The sequence below is a fragment of the Ptychodera flava genome, chromosome 3 (genome assembly GCF_041260155.1).
Source record: "Ptychodera flava strain L36383 chromosome 3, AS_Pfla_20210202, whole genome shotgun sequence".
Classification (NCBI taxonomy): Eukaryota; Metazoa; Hemichordata; class Enteropneusta; family Ptychoderidae; genus Ptychodera; species Ptychodera flava.
In genome coordinates this window covers 43,397,942-43,422,535 of record NC_091930.1, presented here as the reverse complement: position 1 = coordinate 43,422,535, position 24,594 = coordinate 43,397,942, and the positions used below count along the sequence as shown (strand labels likewise).

The 24,594-nt window shown below is 38.7% G+C and overlaps 2 protein-coding genes and 1 long non-coding RNA gene across 3 annotated transcripts in view; all 3 read left to right on the top strand.

The window, feature by feature from the left end:
* The first annotated feature begins 2,191 nt into the window (after nucleotides 1-2,191).
* Nucleotides 2,192-6,461, top strand: LOC139130100 (uncharacterized). The gene is made up of 3 exons (XR_011551782.1): nucleotides 2,192-2,331; nucleotides 3,670-3,839; nucleotides 6,231-6,461. It is a non-coding gene; the product is annotated as an uncharacterized lncRNA (long non-coding RNA).
* A 255-nt stretch (nucleotides 6,462-6,716) lies between these two features.
* Nucleotides 6,717-15,790, top strand: LOC139129325 (ubiquitin carboxyl-terminal hydrolase 25-like). The gene is made up of 7 exons (XM_070694959.1): nucleotides 6,717-6,779; nucleotides 7,027-7,161; nucleotides 8,371-8,555; nucleotides 9,950-10,111; nucleotides 10,534-10,657; nucleotides 11,538-11,730; nucleotides 12,600-15,790. Exons 1-7 carry the CDS (start codon nucleotides 6,717-6,719, stop codon nucleotides 12,791-12,793), a joined length of 1,056 nt encoding a protein of 351 aa, XP_070551060.1. The 3' UTR covers nucleotides 12,794-15,790.
* Nucleotides 10,923-24,594, top strand: part of LOC139130098 (indolethylamine N-methyltransferase-like) — a 64,010-nt gene continuing 50,338 nt past the window's right edge. Inside the window, exon 1 of the mRNA XM_070695818.1 lies at nucleotides 10,923-10,933. The gene's annotated coding sequence lies outside the window, so the exon portion shown is untranslated. The remainder of the gene's footprint in view (nucleotides 10,934-24,594) is intronic.

Genomic DNA, 24,594 nt, shown 5'->3' with positions numbered 1-24,594 from the left:
TGCTCTCCTATAAACACCCTGTATTTTTGTAAACAACCAAATTAAACGTGCTATAAGTTGTTTACAAGGGGAGAAGCGAGTCCTAGGATGACTTTACAATGGCTACAAGACTAGACTTGAGTAGGTTTGAAACTGTCTACTTTTTCACCGTGCGTACATAGCCCATATAGGCCCGAGAAACATCCTGAGATCGAAGAAAGACGCTGTTGCCCTTTGACATTTTGGAATGAACTCGTTCGGCAAATTCATATTTTTGACATTTGAGTTATTTCTTTTCGCATACCTGTGAATTCTGCTATGCTTTGTCTAGCTTACATGCTGGCCTAAACTCTGCCCGCTTTCAATGTATACCCCTCCTCTGAGATTAGTTACATGTAAGTTGCGATGTGAAAAGTTACTTTCCGCAGTATGGGTTTGGGAACGAGGTCAAACTACTATATTTCCTTCTATTGACAGCCTGAAGTAAAGCTTGACCAAACGTGCAGGTACAAACGTTCAGGTACAACCATGGAGGTAAATGACCGTCTACTACCTACCTGGTGCGACCACGGTACATTATGGCACCTTCATTGCCTAAGTACAAGCAAATATTGTCGCAGTTTCTGGAAACGGAAAACGATGCGGATGCCGAGACTGTGCCAGGCATTGGCAAAGAAGAAGAAGAACTAAATCAAATCAAAAAATCAAACCATAAACAGCCATTTTCAGGGCCATCACCTCTCCGAAAGAGAACTACCCCAAAATTTTGGTCCATGCAAGCTGTTCAGCATGATCCATCGACAAAACGCGATTGACGTAAATAACAGAAGCAAGAGAAATCCATGTCGTCATTGTGGTTTAATTCAATTCCCTTTCAATCGTTCGGCCACAGATTTACGTAGATATCGAAATCACTCAGCGGTCATTAAAAAAAATCCTGCTGAGTAGGTAGCTAGCGTACTGTGTTCTCGGCGTTACACAGTCTCCCATCACAACCCTGCTGACTTTCAAAGGGAAACACGGCGACCGCAGTCTCGATTCGGACCGCGCACGAAAAACTACCCTTTCTAACTGTTTTAAATGAAATCAACTATTCTGCTCTATGCCTACCCGAATAACTCAATCGCTCAAAGACTGCCAAAAATTTGCTCTCGTGACGTCCCAAACCGTTAGTTTATCAGCGAGTCACGGTTAAGGGTCCAGTGGCTAACCATAAGCAAGATATGACCTCACCGGTTTGATCATGTTGACCTATAATGGATAGAGAAACATAACTCAAAAGTTATGATGGCAGGAGCATACAGAAACCAAAATTTATTGGGAGTGATGTCACCAGCAGTTTATTTTTAGCACTCTTTACGCGTTTGGTACCTGGAGAGTTGTGCTTATTTACATTTATGCCTTGTTATCCTTCAGTAGTTGTAATTTATCTGCAGTCAAACTACAGATTCGTTTCTCAAACGGTAAAAGACTGATTACCTGTGTACTAAAAGGTCAACAAACATCATGGCTAGGTTTATCGCTACATAATGGAGTTGGATTATTGCCAATTGTGAAGAACATCGGTGCAGAATGTTTCTACCATGAAGGCGACATTTAAAGCGCCGATGCAAAGTATCTTAAAACAAAGCGAATTATTCATGTGTATTTAATTCTTGTGTAGATATACGCGTAGACTTTTTTTGTGTTTTATTCTTGATGAATCAAAATGAATCGGCAAAACCTCAAGGTACAAGACCCAGAGAAGTAGATTTCCTACGTACAATTCCACCAAACAATTCCGTGCAGAAACTTAAAAAAAAATCTCAACATGAATGGTTGTATGCAAGTTTTAGGGTCCGGTACAAGACTGTTTCGGTGAGAGAGGAATTTACAGCTACGATTGTATGTCTACTATTTAAGTACCACCAAGTAAATGACAAAGGTCTTGTGAGGTCACGAGATAAGGTGTGTAAACGCTGACGCCATTGTGAATGATACAATGTCTACTTCTACTCGGCTGAATGGTGGGTGACTCACGGGTTTCATGAAAGACACGTATGGACATGTTGGATATTTGAGCTCTGAGTACAATGATGCCCATATATATTCGTGGGCGAGGTCTCCAAGGATAGGTAAATAAGCCAGGAGACGTTAGCTTAGCACTTTGCATACCATACCCTTTTCACAATACCCTGAGCAACTGAGAGCTTACTCTGCACATGCGGACTCTCTGCCATGTAGTTTGGTTCACTGCCCTCCATTGGGGATAGCCGCCGAGAGGTCAACAAGAAGCAAAAACAGGGTGCTGGATGCAAGTCTTCATAGATATAACACTAATTGTCAGGCGTTCTCCCGTCTTCGCCTGTATTCGTAAGCGTACATCTTACATGCAGTGATTTTTCGTGTACACGAAACTAAACCATTAGATCATCCCCCGTACATGTGGATATTATGCGCGATCAGACCCTATCACTCAGCTACGTCAATGTTATTACCAGTTTGTGGTCATGTTTATAACTTCTGCTTGTCAGCGAAAGAGATCAAAATAGTAGCAGAAGTCGATATATTTGTCAAACGAGTTCAGCAACCTGTAAATCAGCCACTACATAACGATTTAAATAAGGCTTGCATTGCCTTGTAAGCAATCATGTTTTTCAGCCGCTATAGTTACTCATTAACATTTCCAATTTTTTAATTAATCATCATTCCAGTGGCTTCGTCTGATTCAGTCCTACAATATCTACCCTACGATATCACATCGAAAGATTGTCATTACAGCAGAAGTTTCACCTTTCATTAACACTTTGTTCAATGTCTGCAACGTGACTAACTCTCTTGACAGCCTTTCTCTTTGCCATTCGTCTGCGTCTGCGTAAAGCAAACCTAATTCTAATTGGTACATTTGACCCATTTGTCCAACCGCGCGGTAATTATCACATTTCGACTAAAGATGTTGTGAGTTTCAATTGGCATTACTTTGTCAAAATCCATTCGGTGTCCTAGACGCACACTTACTATAGCAATAACTAAATTACCTTGTCACAGCGGACGCTACGCTCAGTAAATACAGAAGTTGTACAAGTTATTTAGGTCAGACCAACAATGACAACACAGTCAGTTGGCTTTCCACAAGGAAAACCACACTTTGAAGTTGATCATGTAAGGACATAAGTGAAAGTAGATATAATATTGACGGCCAAGAGAAAGCGTTTGAAAGCATTCGAATGTCTCAGCATTGCACGAATCGATGACTTCAGTGACCTTGATAGACACAGACACAATTATTGTTTTAATCCCTGTCCAATAGTCCATAAAAGTGGCGATATCAGTTCAAGTGTCCCGTGCAATTAGTTGGTCCCTCTCTCTCTCTCTCTCTCTCTCTCTCTCTCTCTCTCTCTCTCTCTCTCTCTCTCTCTCTCTCTCTCTCTGTAGTGCTATGTGTATCGATATTGATGAAGCTCTCTACAACTGCAGTAAATACCGAACAAAATTATGCTCAATTAAAAAGACCAGGAGATGAAATAATGAAATATATTGAGTACGTTCTATCTCGCTATGTATACGGTACGGTATGACCTTGCCTCGTGATGCTGTAAACAAACAGTTAATTTGACGCAGTCTAGCGAATTCTGGTAGGTATGCAACCGCAAAGCGTCTACCTCCAAACAGTGGAATTGCCTAATAATCTCATAATTTATCTGATTTCAGAATCTGTTTCAGGAGACTTCGAGGATAATTATCAGACGATCAGCAAAACTACAATTCAACCCGACCGAATGAAGTTTTCTAAAGGTGTATGCTTACATTCATATACAGAGAAGCGTTATAATTCCTATACATCTAGCCAATCTGGAATTTCAAACACCGGAAAAGTTGAGGTAAATTTATTTCTCTTGTACAAAGATTTGTTTGGTGACCCCGATATTTTGTCTTTGGTTTCGAAATAGAATGGTTTCACGTTTCCGCGAGGACTTTGTGAGTAACAGTTCAAATCTTTAATATTCGACGCGCATACACCTTATGCACCAAGCAAATAGGGTATGAACGTGATGATTTGCATCACAAAACAACAACCTTGGTTAAGTGGATGTTCCAGTGGCAGAGCTACATGAGTTTTAAGAAATAATGCCAGCCTGACTTGTGCATGACGGCGTACTCTCTCTGATGATACAACAGGTACTGTTATCGGTTTCCATTTTCAACACTGACAGCCATCATATACTTATCCTAAAGGAGGAAAATGTTCGATGTGTTTATCTCCTAAGAATGGTGATCGGTGTTTGTTTGTTTGTTTTTTACTTTATATCGAATTTCATCTGACTGATCTGATTGGTAATACTGACGGACAGTACAACCTGTAGTGTAACTGCCATGCCTTGTTAAGTTTTGTCTTACTTAATCATTTTGAAAGGTAGTGGTGATGTAAATACATGATATACATTAGACTCTGTTAGAAATGTGTTCTAAAATGCAAAAGTAATGTGAAAATAAGCAAGTCCGTCGTCACGGGGGACAAGGCATTACTAGTGCTAGCGATAGTGGAAGAAAATTAATATTAGTTATGAATATAAATACTGTTGATAAAACTTGAGTATTTCTATAATGATTGTATGCCAACGAAAGTATCGCTGTGCACTGGAATCCTGAATGACGATCGGTATTACTATCAGAGACAGCCGAGAGAGTACTCTAAGGGTCTCTGCTGCAAGTGCGTGGAGTTGGCATCAATACTTATCATCATTCAGCATTCTAGTGCGGTTGGGTACTTTCCAAAGATAAATAATGACCTGAATAGTGATTTTATTAACAAGAATATTCACACATAAATTTATTAATACGGCTCTTTACTACAACAGTGTGAATTTGACATCAACATTAATTGTCATTCAGGATTTAAGTGCAATAGTGTACTTAGGTTACTATACAATACTGACAGAAATATTACATTTTTATCAACAGTATTCATATTCATAAATTTGGTAATTTTTTACTCTCTTACCATGATTAATAACGTCTTGTAACCTGGCGGTTTAGTGTATTCTCCCAGTGTCCTGCACACACCAACAATTTGCTGTTTTAGATATCGATTTGCAATTTATGAATTATCAAGGCGCAAGTCGTTGTTGCAAGCGGAGCAGATAGTGAGGGGAGTACATTACTTCGTGAAGGAGACAGACACAAAGAGGTATAAACGGATCGAAAGGACAGACGGATGGACAGAACTGGCCGGTAGACAGACAAGTAGAGAGACAGACGCAAAGAAATACATAGGACAAAGCCGGGGATCTATAGGCTCTTATTTTTTTTTTTAAAAGAGAAATTTATTTCAACAGGGTCGCAAATAAAACAAATCTACATAACTGTGAATGCATTATAATTACAATGCGTCTTGTCTGAAACAGAAAACAAACAAAAAATAATTAGCTGTGTAATTACAAAGATCATCATATCAATGCATTTAAGATGCATTCTTCTCCTTCAAGTCTTACAAGGCTAAAAAACTTTGCGATGAAATCCTCAGTTTTGTTCATCATTTTATAAGTGAAATATAATGTGTTCATCCACGAGGAAAGATAACATTTTAATTGCATAACATAGGATTGAAGGGAAACTTGCAAGGTCACATTAGTTCAGGGTTGGTTACTGTGATCGACTTTCCGGTTTTCAGATCCGGAATAGGATATGTGAATTTTGGTCTAGCCTCTGTCACTAAACTTTGATTCAGAACGCATGAAAGAAATACATAGGACAAAGCCGGGGATCTATAGGCCCTTATTTTTTTTAAAAGATAAATTTATTTCAACAGGGTCACAAATAAAACAAATCTACATAACTGTGAATGCATTATAATTACAATGCGTCTTGTCTGAAACAGAAAACAAACAAAAAATAATTAGCTGTGTAATTACAAAGATCATCATATCAATGCATTCAAGATGCATTCTTCTCCTTCAAGTCTTACAAGGCTAAAAAACTTTGCGATGAAATCCTCAGTTTTGTTCATCATTTTATAAGTGAAATATAATGTGTTCATCCACGAGGGAAGATAACATTTTAATTGCATAACATAGGATTGAAGGGAAACTTGCAAGGTCACATTAGTTCAGGGTTGGTTACATGACCTTCAGGGACAGATATTCAGACTGTTGTACTACTATTGTTGTAAGTCTCTGTAGCAATTGATATCCTACTATTTCACACAGTCTTTGACCTACTAATATGCCAATTCTGCTACCACGATTACATGATTTTGTGTTGGTCGGTTGCAGGTTTCTAAACTATTGGCCTGGTGCCAAGAGATTTCCACTGATGGATGTGTTATAATATGTCCTAGAATTTGCCAGCAGTCGTTCCCCAGTCCTCTATCCAGAGTCTCGGTGCTATAGCGACCAAAAAACTCCCATAAAACTTTCACTGGGTAACACAGAAGATGTAGAGGGGGACTGGGAGAGAGTTGGGAGATAAAGACTGTCAGGGTAAGACAGGGAATGGGTGCTTTACAGGGAAATGTTAACAAAGTGAAGTGCTTTGAAGTGCTGACGTCACTGATATTGTTTCACAAATATTGGAGATCATTTCGTTTGTTTATTTATAAGATCTCAATGCCTCTCCCACACCAATACATGTTTTGAATAACAAAATGAACCACATGTAATGAGTTTTAAGGTTTTTAACCCATGGCTGTTTAAATTCAATATATGTATACTTTCTACTAGCAGGCAAGTTTACCATCCAAAACTCATTTTATATTTGTCATGAATTATATTGACGAAAGTATATCAGATATTTCTAGCAAAAGTAAATTACTCAAGTTACTTGTGTGTCCTATACCAATTGTTATCAACCTTGAAGAGAAATCTGCTATTGTTTTTTTGGTGATTTTATTTACCATAGACAAAAGGAGGGGTTTGAATGTCTTTTATGAGAAAATGAAATCTTCATGACAGACAAGGCAGTGTATAAATTTCTGACTTCTTAAATTGTTCAATTCTCACTGATCGTAGCAATATCAACCAAATTTTAAAGATGATTGCAGTACTTATTTCCATATTTTTTTTCTTTTAGCACACACTACAACATCAGCTGGACAAGCCCAGATGGTTCCCAGCTCACCATCATCACCAGCAGCAGCATCTGAGGCGCCGCCAGCAAGCCCGCCCGCATCGTGCGGTGTACCTCAAGTCTGGTGCTCTCACAGAGGTAAATGTAACGCCTCCTGTCCTCCCTACACTGTAATGGTTTCTCCCTATTCCACGCATTCCTCTCCAGTTCACAGCATCTTGACTATAATTGTTTCTCCTAAGTAAGTTGTAAAAGTCTAGAGCAGTCGACAATATTTTCAATATGGCGGATTTCTACAGGTAAAGCACATAAAACTTACAGAAGCGAAAGTGAAATTTCAGGTTATACAGGAATTCCATACCCGAAATGCCTAAAATGATGAAAAGATGCATGTGTTTAGCTAGTTTTACAAATAAGTAGAATGTTTTGCCATGACAGATATTTCATTTGTGGTAAAATTATTTATTATATCACAATCTCAGACTCGTGCTGCGGTGCGAATTTGATTTTTGAACCACAGTGCATTGCAGTATCATGTACCGTTTTACCCTCAGCACAAGACAAAAGCTGTGAGAATTACACTGCACTAATCAGTGAGAATGAGCCAAATAGCAAATAGAGTGAAAACTACTTACTGAGCAGAATGGATAAGTATGATGATGATAAACTTACTTTGCAATCTGTAGCAACAAGCTCAGGCCTCTCAGTGTTATTTGATTTTGATGCAATAAAGAATGTTCCGTGGAAATTCAGTGATTTTAAGGATTCTGAGCACGTTGTTGTTCGTTCAGAACCACGGATTAAGCATTTCCCTCGAATGAATGACACAAAGGTACAGCCAGTGGTTGATTACGGGGTCTGTGCTCTCATGGGAAAGTCCTTGAATGACTTTGACAATGAAAATTTGGTCTTGAGAAGTTCTGGAAAATTTGATAATCCACCCTTAATTTTCAAAAATGACAAGATGATCAGTCATGGTATCGTAAAATATGTTTAAAAAATTGATATATTGTAAAAATGATATCTGGTCTGGAAAATGGTATTTTGAACCTTGAAATTCCTTGAAAATTGCAGAATTCAAGTCTTTTAAAGGTATGGACCCTGTTGATAAAAGGACCACAAGGTTTAAGTTTTTACTGATCTTCAGAGATCACCAACTGCCATGTGGTTTCATCGGCACGCAAAGGTACCACCTTCCTTCCATTGAAATGCTTCTCTGTCAACCTGTGACTGTATTTGTCTGTAATTGTAGTTTTGTGTTTTGAGTTTATTTTTTAAACCTGTAAATGGGACTAGATCCCGAAGGCTTTCTTAATAAATAAAAAAATAAAAAAATAAATTTTCCAGGCATACCAAGATGAGTTTAGAAGACTGCAGTCCATAGCGGAGAAGTTTGACCCGTCCTACCCTAGGCAGGACTTCCGCCTCAAGAGTGGGGTCATCTTTTTCTTCAAAAACAAAGCCCCATTGTTTGTTATAGAACGGACAATATATGAACAGTTTGCTTTCAAAGGATTGACGTTTGACAACAGGTGAGCGAAATAGTCTACATTACAACCTGCTGGCATTTCTATTGGGCTGTATTCATGACTCAACCATTGATGTTCAGTTATTTACAGTTGAATTCAGTCAGTTGTTGCCTTGTAATTCACTATCCCCGACTGTGAATAGTATGCGTATCATTGATTGATATCTACCCATGAATTGGATTGTCATTATGGTAGAATGACTCAGGGAGAGATATTTAGACTCTCAAAATTTCACAATATTCTCTTGGTCTACCACTTGTGGGGACTCATTTTAAAGCTTATTGAATAAATAAGGCTCTTTCCAGCTTAGGTTTGTGAAAACTAGGAATTTCGTTTCACCCCAGAGAGATAACACAGGGATGGCAGCCATTTTGAATTTCAGATACATGTATCGGGAAATATTGGGTAGTTTGCTTGTTCTAGTACCAAATTCTACATGGTGACCCCCGGTTTTTATTCTTGATTTTGTAAGAGAATGGTGGAAAAATTGCTTGAGGAAAGTTTGAGCAATAGTTAAAAGTCTTTCATTTTTAACGCACAAACTGCCTTAACCTCGATGACGTCAGTAAAGTGACTTAACAGTTTTTCACTGTAATTATTCTCATTATAATATGTAACAGGTCTGACCTGAGAGCGAGCGCAGCGTAGTATATCGTCATTGATGTTTTCAGGCAATAGCATGCTAATTTCTGTGTTTGATGCATGATTCATAACTTAGCCATTGACTCGTTGAGGTTGAATTGTTGTCAATTGTTTTTTAGAATAACATTTATAGCAATTTAACTCGGAAATGCAAGTTCACTGACGAAAATTATTTAAAACTGGTAAATTATATGATTCCGATCAGTTTATTATATTAAACAGGGGCGGGAACAGAGGCAGTCTAATGTAAAACACGTACTTGATATTCGCGTCGCTTCGGTAGCTAGCTCTCAGCACACTATTTTGAATTCTCGCGTGAGTTGACTGTTCGTTCTCGCGAGAGTAGGCTTGTTTCAAAATGGCGGCGCCTAGTGATGACAGATCCGGGCCTTCGAAAGTGATCGAAAATAGTCATTTTGAAATAAATTTCACACTTTCTTTGGAACAGAGAGATTCTTTTGTCGGCAATACACATTGTCGAGTAGTTTTTGTGGTAGATGATATCTTTAATTTCACGCAATCCGTGTAAAAATATTCAAAATGGCCGCCTCCATGTGAACTGTGCTCTCTTTTCAAACTCGTAGGTACATAGAGATTCCATTCTAAATTTCTTGTACACGCATTAGTCTTTCGGCCGCTCTCGCTGCGCTCGCTATTATCAACTGCCATTGACATCAGAAATGAAATTACCATTCATGGACACGTCTGCCATACCATCGAACCACTTTGACACATACTGGAACATTCACTTTCAGCTGCAAGTCAATCAAGAAGGCAGCCATGAAGAAGATGGACTCCATGGTGTTATCGCCGGAAGACATGGAGAAATATAAGAGGTGGCACGAGGACTATTTGTCATTTAGGAAAGCCGTATCATTACTTGTTTTAGGGTTAGAATCCTATCATAACAAAGAAAAGTAAGTCCTAATTCATACACTGAATGCCTATTTCTGTTTCTATTTGATCTTCTTCATGTAACACGAATGAATAATCCTGTGGCGGAGTGAAAATTCCCAAAGATATTTTAGAGTCATACAACAGAATATTTTTTTTATGTTCTCATCATTTCAATCCACTCATCATAGGAGACAGCAGATAGCCTAAAGAGGAATAAAGTGCTCATCTTCTTTGTCTTTTGTTGCCTTGTATGAAAGTTTCCAAGTGCGTGACTGTGATGTTCATTTAGCATCTAAACATGAAGTTTTTTCCATGGATAAGTGACAGATATGTGACAAGAAGCAGAAGAGCTTTTGTTTATGGAATATCACTTCAGTGAGGATTTTTTCAACCCTTCATATTTCCTCAACAACTATATTTCTACTTAATTTGTGTCTTACAGTTACCTGGAAGCACTGCCGTACTTTGTTTATGCACATAAATTTAATGCAAGTCTCAGACCGGAGGAGAAGTATTATTCAGTAGATGACAGACTCATATCAGTGTACAGAAGAGAGTGTCTATTGGTAAGTATACATTATTGATTACATGTCTGTATGTATCTATCCTTGTTTATGTGTTCCATAGACACATCTTCTCTTGGCATGATGGGTATGTAACCACAATTTGTAAATGAAATGTTCGACATCGTAGGTAATTACAGTGTATTTCCAGGCACACATCAGTACAAGGTCTTACGGCTAAATGAAAGGGTCGCCACAGGAGTGATGTTCTCACTGGTGCAATGATAGGATCTCCTGACAGACATTGTTTATAGTGACACCATGAAGAGATTTGCTGTAAATTTAGGTTTTATTAGCTCTGCTGTCAGAGATGCGAAGCTTATCAAATAGGCTGATTTTACGTCATCATCGTCGTCTGTCCGTGAACAATTGCCTTCTCCTCTGAAATCGCAAGTCCGATTGCTTTGAAATTTGATATGCAGTTTACTTAAGGTGACTTCAGTTAGATTTGTGCAAAATGTGGTGAAATTTGCATATTTGTGTTTTTAAGGCAATTTTTGCCATTTTTGGTCAGAAATTTTTCTCAAAAAACTACTCGTCTGATAGCTTCGGTTGACATGTTCTTATGGGTATCTTAATAGGATATGTTCAAATTATGATGAAATCTTTAATTGTGTATTTTTGCATCTATTTTTGCCATCTTTTATCTGGCCACTGAAATGAGCTATCAAATATTCCCACCTTTTTCATCAACATATGTGTCAACAATAGTTATTCTCTACATAAACACAGCGGGGCTATATCGGTCACTAGGTCGCTTGTATTGATGAAATGTTGAATTATAACACCAGTTTGAAAATGACAATGCACACACTGCTTTTGCCCTTGAAAACTGAGAGTTTTTGTGACCAAAATGACTGATGTTGTTCTGTGTATCCTGCAGCAACTGAATGATCAGTGTGCATCATCGTTTGAATCGGATGATGAAAGAGAAGCCGATGAAGCGTTGAAGACTGTAGAAGAATACGTAGTGCCGTGTTTAGGGATCTTATCTAGCTCTAAGTACGCTGAAGACAATAGTGCTGCTGAAGACATTAGAGATAGATGGTATAGCTTTCTAGGACAAGAAATCAATGGTAAGATATACAGAGGTACAACCAAATGCATTTTTGTGTGTAGAAAAACCGATAAGAGCAACAGTAAAATTGATGTGGCACAACACTAAAATCGTTGTGGTCAACAATTTTTTAATTTTATTTTATGAGGAAAGACTGTATCACACTGTCAGGTGCTATTATCCGCTAGGCGGTAGTAGGAAATCAACTCAGTCTGCAAAAGTTGAAACATTGTCTAGCAGGAGGTCAGACGTAGTCTAAACGATATCACCCAATCCACAAACACTGGCACCAGCGCCTGACCTCCTGCCAGACAATGTTTCAACTTTTGCAGACAAAGTTGATTTGTCTATTACTGCCCAGCCGATAATTGTACCTGACAGTGCAATTGACCTCATCGATTTTACTGTTGTTTTTATCAGTTTTTCGATACACTAAAATGCATTTGGTTGTATTTTAATGACTGACAGATGGACTTGTGTCATGAATAACTTGTTAACACTGTATATTATTTGTTCAGCAGTTTGATCATACCCTTGATGAAGAAGCTGATCATAGGTTTTGCTTGCCTAGACCCTATACATCGCTTACGGCCTCCGTGCCTCCGACCCCTCTGTTGGGTCGGAGGCCGTAAGCGATGTATAGGGTTTAGGCAAAGGTTTTGCTTCTCAACGACAAACATTCCCATTTTCTGATATCACAAGAAACTTTTGATCGTGAAGTTATGTCAATGTTAAATATCAGAAAAAGACATGTTTGTCATATTATTGTGACATCACTGAGTCCAACCAATCATCAGCTGTCCTCACTCATCTACCCAGTTGTCAGTATTGATAAGAAAGAAATGTCTCCATCCTATAAGACAAATTCTGTTTATTTCTTGATCACAGCATCCCTCCAGGAGAAGTTCCAGGACTTCTTACCCAAACTCATCGACGTCTCGGCCGACGCCTGCACTCTGAAGACGCCGACAATGTCCCGGTTGCGGAAGTCGCACGACCTCGGGGAGAGATACGCCGAGGTCATGGAGGTGGTTCTTCAGAGCGGTGTTTACAACCCAAATGGAAAGCCGTCTACATCGTAGCAGTGGCAGACATCCTGTATGATGGGATTCTGGGGGACAATTCAATACCTACGGAGAACTTGATTATATAGGGATAGGAATAACTTGCATAAAGATGCAGCAGGGACTTATTTAACATGTTATCATCGTTGAAATAGAGTCACAATGCTGAACGTTTTGTATTATAACATTTATCACTAAATTCTGTTGGTTATTTTTGACACATTCATTTCGCTATGTTGTTCGCATCAGCACAGCAGTACGGATCGTTGTACTGTGGACGCAATTGTAAAGTACCGATATTTTGTAAAATGGTGTCGTTCAGCCAATTAGGGGTAAGCGATGAAGTTTTTTTTTTATGCTTGCTGTAACAAGTGAGATGGAGACAAATACAGAGGGCCTAATTATCATTTTGAAAAAAAAATTCATTTATTAAAAGTAAGTTGTTTTATACCTTCTATCTGCCCCATTGTAACACAGCACAAGAAAGAACACCCTCCCTTCATCAACTTCAAATACTTTTACTCAGCCAGTGTACAATTTGTTGAGGAATTGTTGTTTTCAATATATGGGGCTTCATTCGATACGTAGTATGTGATTTCTAGGAATGCACTTAAGTGACAAAGACATCAGGAATATTTCTGTCTCTGGCGCACACAGTGAGAATTTTTGCTCGCGAAGAAAAAGATCAGAAATACTGGCTATTTTTCTCAATTGCTCAAACAAGAAATCTCATGAAAGATATCCCGCACACGAGAGTTAATTGGCTGAGCAAAAAAGCCTTGAATGAAATTTTGTTCAATTATTTCTCTCACATGATGCAGGCTTAAAGGAAGGCTGTCGTATACGTTTACATTAGAACAGTCTTTGACAAAAGTCCCATTACATGGCATGCATTTACTGCCCAACTTAACACAGTGAAAGCTCACAGAAAATATCTTTGTGGCCTGGCTATGGTATATCCTTTCCAGAACATCATGGGGTCTAATACTTTGTCTATTGTTGAACACAGAATGCGTCAGTTATGCGTTTGGAAGTAGTTCCCATGTTGATGCAGGGACCCAAACACCACAAAAACAAGTCAGCAAGGTGGTGATCATTACGTTGATTGTCACGCAAACCCAGCAATAACCAATTGCACCAACTTTCACATCTTGAGCAGGTGTCGCATTCCCCGTCTCCCTTCACACACATCATATCATACATGTATCATACCAAGACTAAAATTGGTCGATCAAACTAAAAATAATGTCCTATCACTGTTATTATGCAGACCTCCTGTCTGATGGTCACATTTGTTTTAACTGATTGATCGAGTTCACACTCATAATTAGACAGCAATAATTCTGGGTCAAATTTGATAGTATCCACTTGTTACTTGTAAATCATTATTGTCTGGTTACAACCCATGTTGTATAAAAATATCATCACGATAGTATGTATGCACTCCAGGCCAGCAATTGTTTGCAAATAATCATGTTACCGTCATCCCTGTTCGTAGCTGCAAATAACATGTCATGAGAAAGGGAGGCAAATCTATTTAAGGCGGTATGGGCCTAAGAAAGTGAAAGCCTTGAATTTTGCTCAATTTTCCTCAACGAATCTTTCAGCCATTCTTTTCCAAAATTAAGGATAAAAATCAGGGATCAATGTTAAAATTTTGGTAGTAGAGAAACAAATTACCCGAGATTTGCCCAGATTTGAAATTCAAAATGGCCGCCATCCCTGTGTTAACTCTGTGGAGAAAATTAAGTTTTTCGACTTTGGATTTACTAAGACAGTGAAAACGTTTTGTACACCAAGAGCATTAAAATGAACCCCAACAAGTGGTTGATCAGAAAAGAATTGTGAAAATTTGAGAGCTCAAATATCTTACCCCGAGGCACATTCTACCTTAAGAGTGGATTGTAACAAACTCTCCTTATCATTTATGTTTTCCTGAAAAAATCATATCATTGCAACTATGTCTACAATGTCATTACAGAAAATTACTCTCTTGCCATAGTTTAAAGTTTGGTACCAGTGCAATCATGTATTTTGAGAAGAACAAGCCATGAGAAGTTTTCCCCTGCATTTGGTTTGTTTTTAGACAGTGACATGTGCTGAAAGATGATAATATGGTGTTTGTAAAGCCAGCGGTCAAGCTCGTTTGTTATGCAAAATCCATTCTGGCCTTTTTTCAGTATTACATCAGATATCAATGATATAATGGTGTAGAGACAGATTTGCTTTATCTATCCATGGACACACGTCGCTATTAAAGGTATACTGTCACCTGTTCTAATTTTGCCACAGTTACCATGGAAAGGGAAAATCTAACCAATCACAGATTTTAAGCAGGTGGCCGCTTTTTAAAAACAGTGCCCTCACATGGGCATTTTGAATACCAAGGAACGCCCCTTTGACCATATATGGGCATATTTAGATTACAGGTGACTGTATACCTTTAAAGACTGCTCTATAATGGAAGATTCAATTTTAAAGTCCTCTTCTTTTGCAGTTGTCATTTTGAAAAACTTTTTTTTTTTTTTTTTTTTTTTTTTTTTTTTTCTTTTTTTCGCTTTATCGGTAAAAACTGAAAAACAAACCAGCCACAGCAGAGGATTGGTGTTCCAGAACATTCAGACTTGGAAAAAAATCACACACGCATAGTTGCTGTTTTCATTCAAAATTCCCCAAATTTACAGCGAATCTCTTCATGTTGTCGCTATTAACAAGGTCTGTCAGGAGATTCTATCATTGCTCCAGTGAGAAACTTCTCTCCTGTGATGACCCTTTCTGTTAGCTGTAAGACCTTGTTTTATTTTAATGTATTGTTTTCTTGTATATCCCAACATTTTTTTTCCTATTGTAAATAGACACTAAATGTATTCATTCTGTTCATTGTGAGTGCATGCAGCATGTTAATCGCACTCAGAATTTCAGTTTTGTTTTTGTTTTTTTTCTGACTTTGTTCTTATCAAGTAGAATCACGTCAAAGTTAAAACTGAAATAAAAATTGTTTTGGCTTTTTAAGTATATATTCGTGTTTGTAGTCTTTGTTTGTTGACCATGTTCATCCTGTCAGTAAATCATGAGGGTAGTTGATTAAACATTGCTTTTAACCCTCAAACTCCGCCACAAAAAAGTATTATAACTTATGGTGGCTTTGCACTAAAAGGGACAGGCTTCTATCAGCTGTTCTTCTGAACAAACTGTACGGTGCATAACTTTCAAAGGACAACAAAGGACTAAAATCGGATAACAGTCAATATTAACTATCAGTAGTGCGAGAACCAGAGATTGAGGATTGCCCCTTTAACCAGCACACGTTTATTCAAAGCAATATATTTTGTTATATCAAAGATGACATGAAAAGCCCCTATACAGTAAGATACTATATATTTTAAAAAAAGCAGAGACTCTATAGTTCAATGGTTTATTAAAGGATTAAGAGGGTACATATTCACAGTATAAAACATGTTTTGGTATGATAAAAATTTGATACCACTGTATGAAATGTAATATCTCATTTGAAACTACATAATATGTAGATTAAAAAACTACAATTTTGTTTTGCATTGTCTCTTCTCATTGGAAATTGCAGGGGATTGGAAGACTGACATTCAAAAAAGTGATTGAAATCATGATAAGGTAGATAGAAATGACTCTGATTCAAGATGTCAGAACAAATTTCTGTTTTTGTATATACACATAGTATCCAAAGAACATAATGTGAAAATGCCATGAAATTTGATCCGACTAGAGTGGAGTAAAATTTAAAGTTGCTTTGGAATATTGCATACACGTGAAAAAAGAAGTCAAGAAATTCGGTGATTTGCATAAGTTTACACTTCTATCTCACCCAACATACGACAGCTTGTCATGCTAAAAGGTGAACCAAAGCAATATTTTAATCAAGGTTATCAAAATAATGAAAATTGCAAAAATCATTGCAAACAGAGTGATTAATTAGAGCAGTATATGCCGTGTTGTGTTAAATAGTCCGACATAGATTCTTGATTTTGAAACTCTTTGATTGGCGTGAAGCAGTGTTTCTGGCCTAGATAGCTCACCAAAGTAACTATGGTTGCTACGCGACTGCAGTCCGATGCCATCTCGTCGTATCTTTCGCATAATCTCGTGTTATAATCAACCACAAACAAAGCCTCCAAAAACACCTTTGGAGCTCATTTTAATATGAAAAGCCAATAGTCTTACCGAGACGACCATGGAACAAAGGGCATGCAAGTGTTGCCACTCTTTCTATGTTACTCTGTGCATAGGGTGACCATGGCAAAATGGGAAATGCAAGTGTGTAGACTATAGTCAAAATAGAGCTTAACTACCCCTTAACCTAATGACTTTCTTCGCTGTGTGTCCCACATCTCCCTAATTAATGACGGGAAAGACATACATGTAAATTGACCTGTGAGGATTGTACAAAGACTTCATCAGCGAGTATAATCTTGATCCATAATCTCTTGGAGTTTTCCACCAATTGTTGGCATACAGCTTCCCTGATAGTTGGGAAATTACAGGACCTATTTACACACAAGAAAATTTTGAACTGAAACTTTATTATGATTATTTTATTACTGTTACTCGAGTGTGGTAATTTTGATCAGACCATTTCAAAATTTGCATCTAGAATGTTTGCCTTTTGTCTACACTGAACTTACACAGCATAAATTGTATAAAATGCATAAATTTGTGCAACAAAGAGAAAATCTAGATGATATCTGGTGAAATAAAACCTACAGTTTTAGCTAGTTTGTCATAATATACAACCATGATTGAGACACCGTGTGTTCATAAACGTTGCTAAGTGGTAGAGTGACTTGTACTTAAAAGCCAAAATAAGACCTTTTTCATGTGAAAAACAAATGTAGCCTTCAAATCTAAAATCTATTAAAGCACTTTTGTCGCCCACAGAACAGTACATGTATCTCCCCGAGTTGTAACATTTGCTCTCTGTATTTATTTTTCTTTGACACCTTTTACAAAGTAAAGATGTCTACGTTATGTGGGAGCTTTTAAAATTCAGATATATAACATACATAACAGAATCTGCTTACATGTCGTAGATTCTTTTTCCATTTTCTCTTCACCCAACTCACCAAATGCTGCTTTCGTGAACATGGAAGCAACGTATTAAGGGAGCATTCGTTATTTACGGGGGGGGGGTTGGTGGAATTTGAGCGACAAATGAAACGTAAAAAGCGACCCCCCTCCAAATCAAATTTCTAAAATTTGACCCCCCCTCAATTCATCAATTGTAAAATGTGACCCCCCCCATGAAAAAAAAATTTCATCAGATTTGATTCATTAACCCTTCGCACCCTGTGGCCCCGGGCTGAAAAAGTTTCCTCACATACTAGAGAATCAACATTTTTGGTGAAATGCCAAAATCAAATTTTTGCACACACATGAACTTGTAATCGCTCTAGTCTAATCAAGTACACTAATATCAATAATCAAGAGTGATAAATATACAGATTTACCTAGTTTTATATTGGAAAAATTATTCATAGTTTCCATATAGACAAGATAGTGAATCAACATTTCGGTGACATTCCAAAATCAAATTTCTTGCACAAACATCCACTTGTTACCACCCTAGTCTAATCAAGTAAATTAATATCAATAATCAAGCGTACATAAATACACAGATTTAACTAGTTTTATATTGGAAAAAAATTATTCATAGTTTCCTCTGACAAGATAGTGAATTAACAATTCGGTGAAATTCCAAAATCAAATTTCTTGCCCACACATGCACTGGTAACTACCCTAGTCTTATCAAGTACATTAATATCAATAATCAAGAGTCTATAAATACACAGATTTAGCTAGTTTTGTATTTAAAAGAATTATTCATAGCTTCTCATAGATTATGTATGGAGGACCTGTGTATTTTCTATTTTGCCTGGGAGTTCTTGTGTGTTATCACTGTATACCTAGGGAGTCCAAGACGGAACTTTTCAGAGAGTGTTTTACGTTGCATGCTGCACTGGCACTGGAAGGTTTGAGTGTCAGCGTGTGCTTTTTAAGTCAGATATTTCTCTATTTTGAGTCTTACTCAAGTCAGCAGATATGTAAAGAAACCGGTGAGTGGCAGAGATCGAATTTTATGCGGATCGGACTGTTTACCCTATGCCATCCTCTACTTTAGTCGATGGAACGAACATTGCTCACACAAGTGAAAGCCGTGCCGTATATTTGCAATATACGCACTGCACGCTAAGATGATAATATCACCACAAGTTGAAAGCTGATCTTTCTGCAGCAAATTGTGTGTCAACTGTGAACTTTATTCCATTTATGAGTTCAGTCAGATGTCTGAGATTGTCATGAGAACATTATTTATGATCGTTCCACTGAACTTTTGTCGATGCGCGGAGTTAGCAAAGGAAGACTTCAGATTAGTTCGGCATGTCCCGACCGGAAGTGTAAACAAAGATCTAACTTCTAAGATGGCTGCTCCCGTGGTAGCTGAACTGGACGCTGCTTAGCAGTGAATTGCGTGTGTTGTCGCCGACTTTCATGTGCAGACATTACACGGGACTTACAATTGTGCTCATCATCGAACATTAGTTAAAGTCGCGTGTGAACTATTTGTGTTTCCCAGCCGCGTGGTCAAGTCTGAGGTACCTCTGCGCTGTAGTTTTCCATAGAAATTGTTAAGCATTTAGAAAGGGTTTGAACAGAGTTTTTGTTCTGAAAGTGTGACTCCTGCCGTCGGGAGGTCGATCAGTACGGTTACTGTTACCATGGAGTAATATTTATAGTTTTGAAGTACGGTTTTACTATTTTATATGTAGACCCCGATATTTGACACAATATAGTAATACAGAAGTTGTTTGTTACATTATGACTGTGTGTTGGTTCCTCATTTCATGCCCCATGCTGTGTAGCCCTGCGTACAGGTGTGTGCACGTGTGTTCCCAGCATTATATGGCCTCTACCAAAGCCCTGCAATGGTCTTTGAACAGACTTGAGGTCTCTGCGGCCTGGATCTGGACCGCAATGAAGACTAAACGGTCTTTTTGGCCGAAATTCTGCTCTATTGGGGCAAAATCCTTTCCCTGCCTACCTTTACCTCCTAACCAATCCCAGAAAAGATGCGATTGACTTCTCCTAACGTCCAAAACCACTCATTTTCTGAAACATAACATACTCGACAAGTTGTTTTACCCATGGAGATCCCCATTTTGAATCTCGCTGCAGAGACCCCAGTTATCTCCACAGACCGTTGCAGGGCTGTGGTGGAGGCCGTATACGCCAGGAACACACACAGACCTGTACTCAGGACTACATGCTTTGTTGCTGCTCTAGAGAGGTTAACGCCAGTCTCGGACTTGTTGGCCCTGCTAGAGAAATAAATTTGGCTGAGCTTCGGTCGGTTATTATTCTGCCGTCTCGAAACATCGGTTACACAAGCAACATTTCAGTGAAATTCCAAAGTCAATTTTGTTCTCCATAACTCAATACAACCTTTGTAAAATTTGACCCCCCCTTCAATCATTGATTGTAAAATTTGACCCCCCCTAAAAAGCGGTTTTGTAAAGTCAACCCCCCCCCTGATTTCCACCAACCCCCCCCCCCTCCCTGTAAATAACGAATGCTCCCTAATCTCACATTTTTGGTAAGACTACAAAGACTACATACCTGCAGAAATTTTGTCTGTTGTGCTTAAATGAAGCTTCGGTTATAGGATTTCAGGGTCAGTTGGATTGAATACTTTGTTGATCACTCAAATTAAGTTTAACTTTGGTGTACAAAGGGTTTAAATAGAGAGCAATGTCTCCGTAATGTACGTCCACCAAAATCACTGCTCCAACGTACGGTTCAAAATACGCTCCAGCTGGCGTCCTGATGGCGTGATTGGTCATAGCGCCCTCTCGCGACAATCTGCCCACTGCGAACTCATTTGAGATCATGGCAGCGTGTCGGGATGGGTACGGCCTCTGGTCTCCGTTAAAAAATAACTTAAAACGTGGAAATAATCGCCGATTGAAGAAATCCGTAAACAACAGGACACTAACAGGTATCGCAATTTATCAGGTACGTTTTAGCACGCACATTCAGTGAAAAATCATCATTTTTTCGGGACGTTTTTATCAACACATGCAACAAGCTACTGTACCCTTACAAGGCCGCCGGGCAGTTTCAAACCCAATCGGCTTGTCAGGAATTTTTTTTTGAAAGCATGAAATTTACTGTTACGAAGACTTATACCGTGTCATGGTGACTAATTTAGCGTTCATGTAGAAAAAACTTCAATATTTGTCCAAAATTATGCCAAAAAAATGAAATATTGTGCACTTTGTTACTGAAATTCTAGATTTTCAGCTTGTCGGTTGCATTGTGTTGGGTAAAATTAGTCTGGAAAGTTGTAGATTTTCACCAGAAATATACCTGCAGACTTGACATGTCATATTGTCATGTCTGCTTCTATGTATGTTTCTGTACACTCATGCACATGGGCACACATCTGTGAAATCAAAAAAATATTCTGACAAATATTTCACAAAAAATTGCAACAGACTGCTGTCAGAAAATGAATAAAATAAAATTTAAAAAAACCAGATTGATAAAACAGTCAATCGAAGTGAGAATGTGATGTCTTATCCAAAATAACACGTCAAATTGCCATACACAAAACACAGACGCCTTGCCTTGTAATTACGGCACTGCATGTGTATTGTGTACGGCGATTTGACATCATCTGTTTGTGGCTATACCACTTGTAACATGGTGCCTACCGGTAAATATCAACAATTGTTGAAATGACAGCAAAAAATGCACATTTACAGCCTGCCAGTTGCAATGAGTTGTGTAAAATTTGTCAGAAAATTTGTAGATTTTCACTAGAGATATCCCTCCATGAGGGGAACGCTCCATTAACTTGGACGTACCCGAGTAACCCGAGTTGGTTATCAGAGGATTAATCTCTATGTCAACATATGCGAACAGATTATCTTTTAGTGTAAACAAAACATTAGCACTGCCGGAACTACTTTTAGCATGGCCCACGCCGTGACGGCTCTTGTCCGGCACTCATGATTTCCGACCAGCGTTAAAAGTGCCGTCCAGCACTTGCTGTTACTTTGAAGTCATCATTTAGTTCATAAAATTGCATGAAGAGTTTACAAAAACGATGGTACTATAGAACCCCTTTCAAATAAATGCTGTTTAAACAACACTAGCAGTTAATTAACGTACGCTGATTTTGCATACGAAAAGCTATTTTTGTATGAGAAAGTACGGTAGCGAAAATCAGCACAACAAAACAGGACTTCAGCACAACAAAACAGGACTTTTACTAAAACGTACTCTTCAATTTCAGTTCAGACTCACATTGCGGAAAGGTGCATGCAATGTTATGAAAGTCACGAGCAAACTTTGTGTCAACGGATCCAGTCTTTGAATATCAATCAATGAACACTCACTTATTTTTCTGGTCAAAAGCCAAAGGCTACTTGTCCATCGCAACAAGCCTCTCTGTTTGAATCCGCGTGTTCATTTTTAGCCGGATGCCGGCCAAATTGACCGGCTACTTCCGTATTTTGGCCGGCTACTTTTCAGCAATTTTTCGCTCTCTAGCCCCGAAATTCTGGTTTTGATAATAATATTTTGATATTTGTTGTCTTGCAAGCCGGAGATAACATTTCAGAAGTGCCTATGTGGCTATATGTAATCTAGCAATTTACGCGGTGAACTTGTTGCTATCTAGTATCAGCCTGTAGTACCGCGATCTGCGAACGTGTACTGTACTGGGAATCGCTCTCGAGGTCCCTTGCTTTCCCGACTACAGCCCGAATTATTCCGACGTTCAATCGGGTGCAGCTTACCATTGGACTGACGTTACGCCCACCAATAGCCGGGCCATTTCCGAATATAGCCGACGTTTGTTTCTCTCAAACCCGAAAGAGAAGAAAGTCTCAAACGCGGAAGAGAAAGTCGACGCTGCAGAGCTTTTGTTTTCTGCGTAAGAGTAGGGCCTTGTCTGATGGGTAGGATTTTTGCTCAAATGTATTAAAGCGACCAAAAGTTACTGAGTCTCATTTGTCATACTTTTGAAACGCCACGTCAATCCATCCATAGTCGATCATAGATCTACATCGCGTTTGTGGAGGGGCCGTGGTTTAAGCGGAAGGGAAAGTCTACGCGGGAGTCTACGCTTGAAAACTTTGATTTTCTGCGTAAGAGTAGGACTTTGTCTGTTGGTTGCCGGAGGTTTTAGATCAATCTAAATAAACAAAAAATTACTTGGTCTCATTTTTCGTACTTTTGAAACGCTACGTCGATCACAGTGTCAACTTTCAGGTCGACCACAGTCCCTCTATCCACCGGTCTGGAAACGCCTATTGTAAAAGGTGTCAATCACCTGGACCGCACAGCCAAACCGCGATACGAGGGGCAGTCACGTGATAATGCGTAGCTTGGGTTTGTCCTGCATGCCACAGTCCCCGATTGTGTGTACGCTTTTCTCGAATTTTCGCTGTTTTTGGCTCTATTAAGTGTTCTCTGCGTCTATCTACGACACGAAGACAGAAATCATCATATCCTGAAACCGGTGTTTGTTTTTCGTGATCCTTCTCCCATCGTAAATGATGATAGTGTGCGATAATTTCTGGGGTTGATCGCTGCGAGTGTGTTGACGTAGCACAAGCAACGGCTGGAATCAAACCGGAAAATTTGTCGTCGCTTTCTCTTGCAATGCTAGTATTCAGTGCCTCCAAATATGATAAAATATGTTTTCTGTGTAATATTCTGTGAAATCATGTCTGTTAACTGAGCAGAATAGGAAAGACAACTGCAGAAATGCATGGATAGAGGGACTGTGGGTCAACCGATATTGCATTATGTGTAAGCTTACTGTGTCACAATCGACAAGTCGACCGCAGGTGTGTTGTACACATACGGTGTCGTACAGGTTGACGTTGGGTGTCGTCAATTTGGAATTTTATCAAACATGAACACTGGAATTTAGCTCTCTTTTTCAATTATATTCAACATCACCAAAATCAATGGTAAGCTCGCGAATTCGTTTTATTGTGAAATTAATACCGTGAATTAAATCACTGAAAATTGTGCCGTCCGCCGACTGCCTCTACTATTTCTCCTTTCTTATAATATGTACGAGTGGCCATACTGTTTACAGACGGATCCGGCTAGCAATTCATTGACTTAAATTCGCTCTATAGGAGATGTAACGTCACAGGATACGCGCAGCTCTTGGAGTCCTTACTCACTCGTTATATTTCGTTGTTTACAAGGACAAGAAAAATCTCGTGGAAAGACCGTTCCATGCTGTTCTGATCACATTTGCATATATGATCAATGCGCGTTACTGAAGTGAAGCGTCCGAAAATAGGAAACTTGAATGGAAATGAACGAAGAACGATATTTTGTTTCACCATATTTCTAAAACTTAGTTTAGAGCCTAAATTAAAGAATAAACTAGATTACTTGCAATGAAAAAAGGGCAGTTCACTTTTTCCTGTCAACATAGTTCCATGTGTAAGCATATGTGTGTGCCCCGTGGTACTGAGTGAGTCGTTACAGCCCTGACGTTCCTATCATAGCACCAGCTCCATAAGATAATCGCAACAATGGAAAATTAACACCTTGGGGATTAAAAGTCTTCTGTTTGTTACCCGAGTTGGCAGGCAGCAACTCGGTTTCAGGTAACATCAAAGTTAATGGAGCCTTCCCCTAATGCAGAGTGTGACATGATGTGGTGTCATGTCTGCTTATATGTACAGTAGTTTAATACAGTATGTCTGTGTTACAACTAATCTGTATGGATTATCCTTACACAGTGCAATGTAACG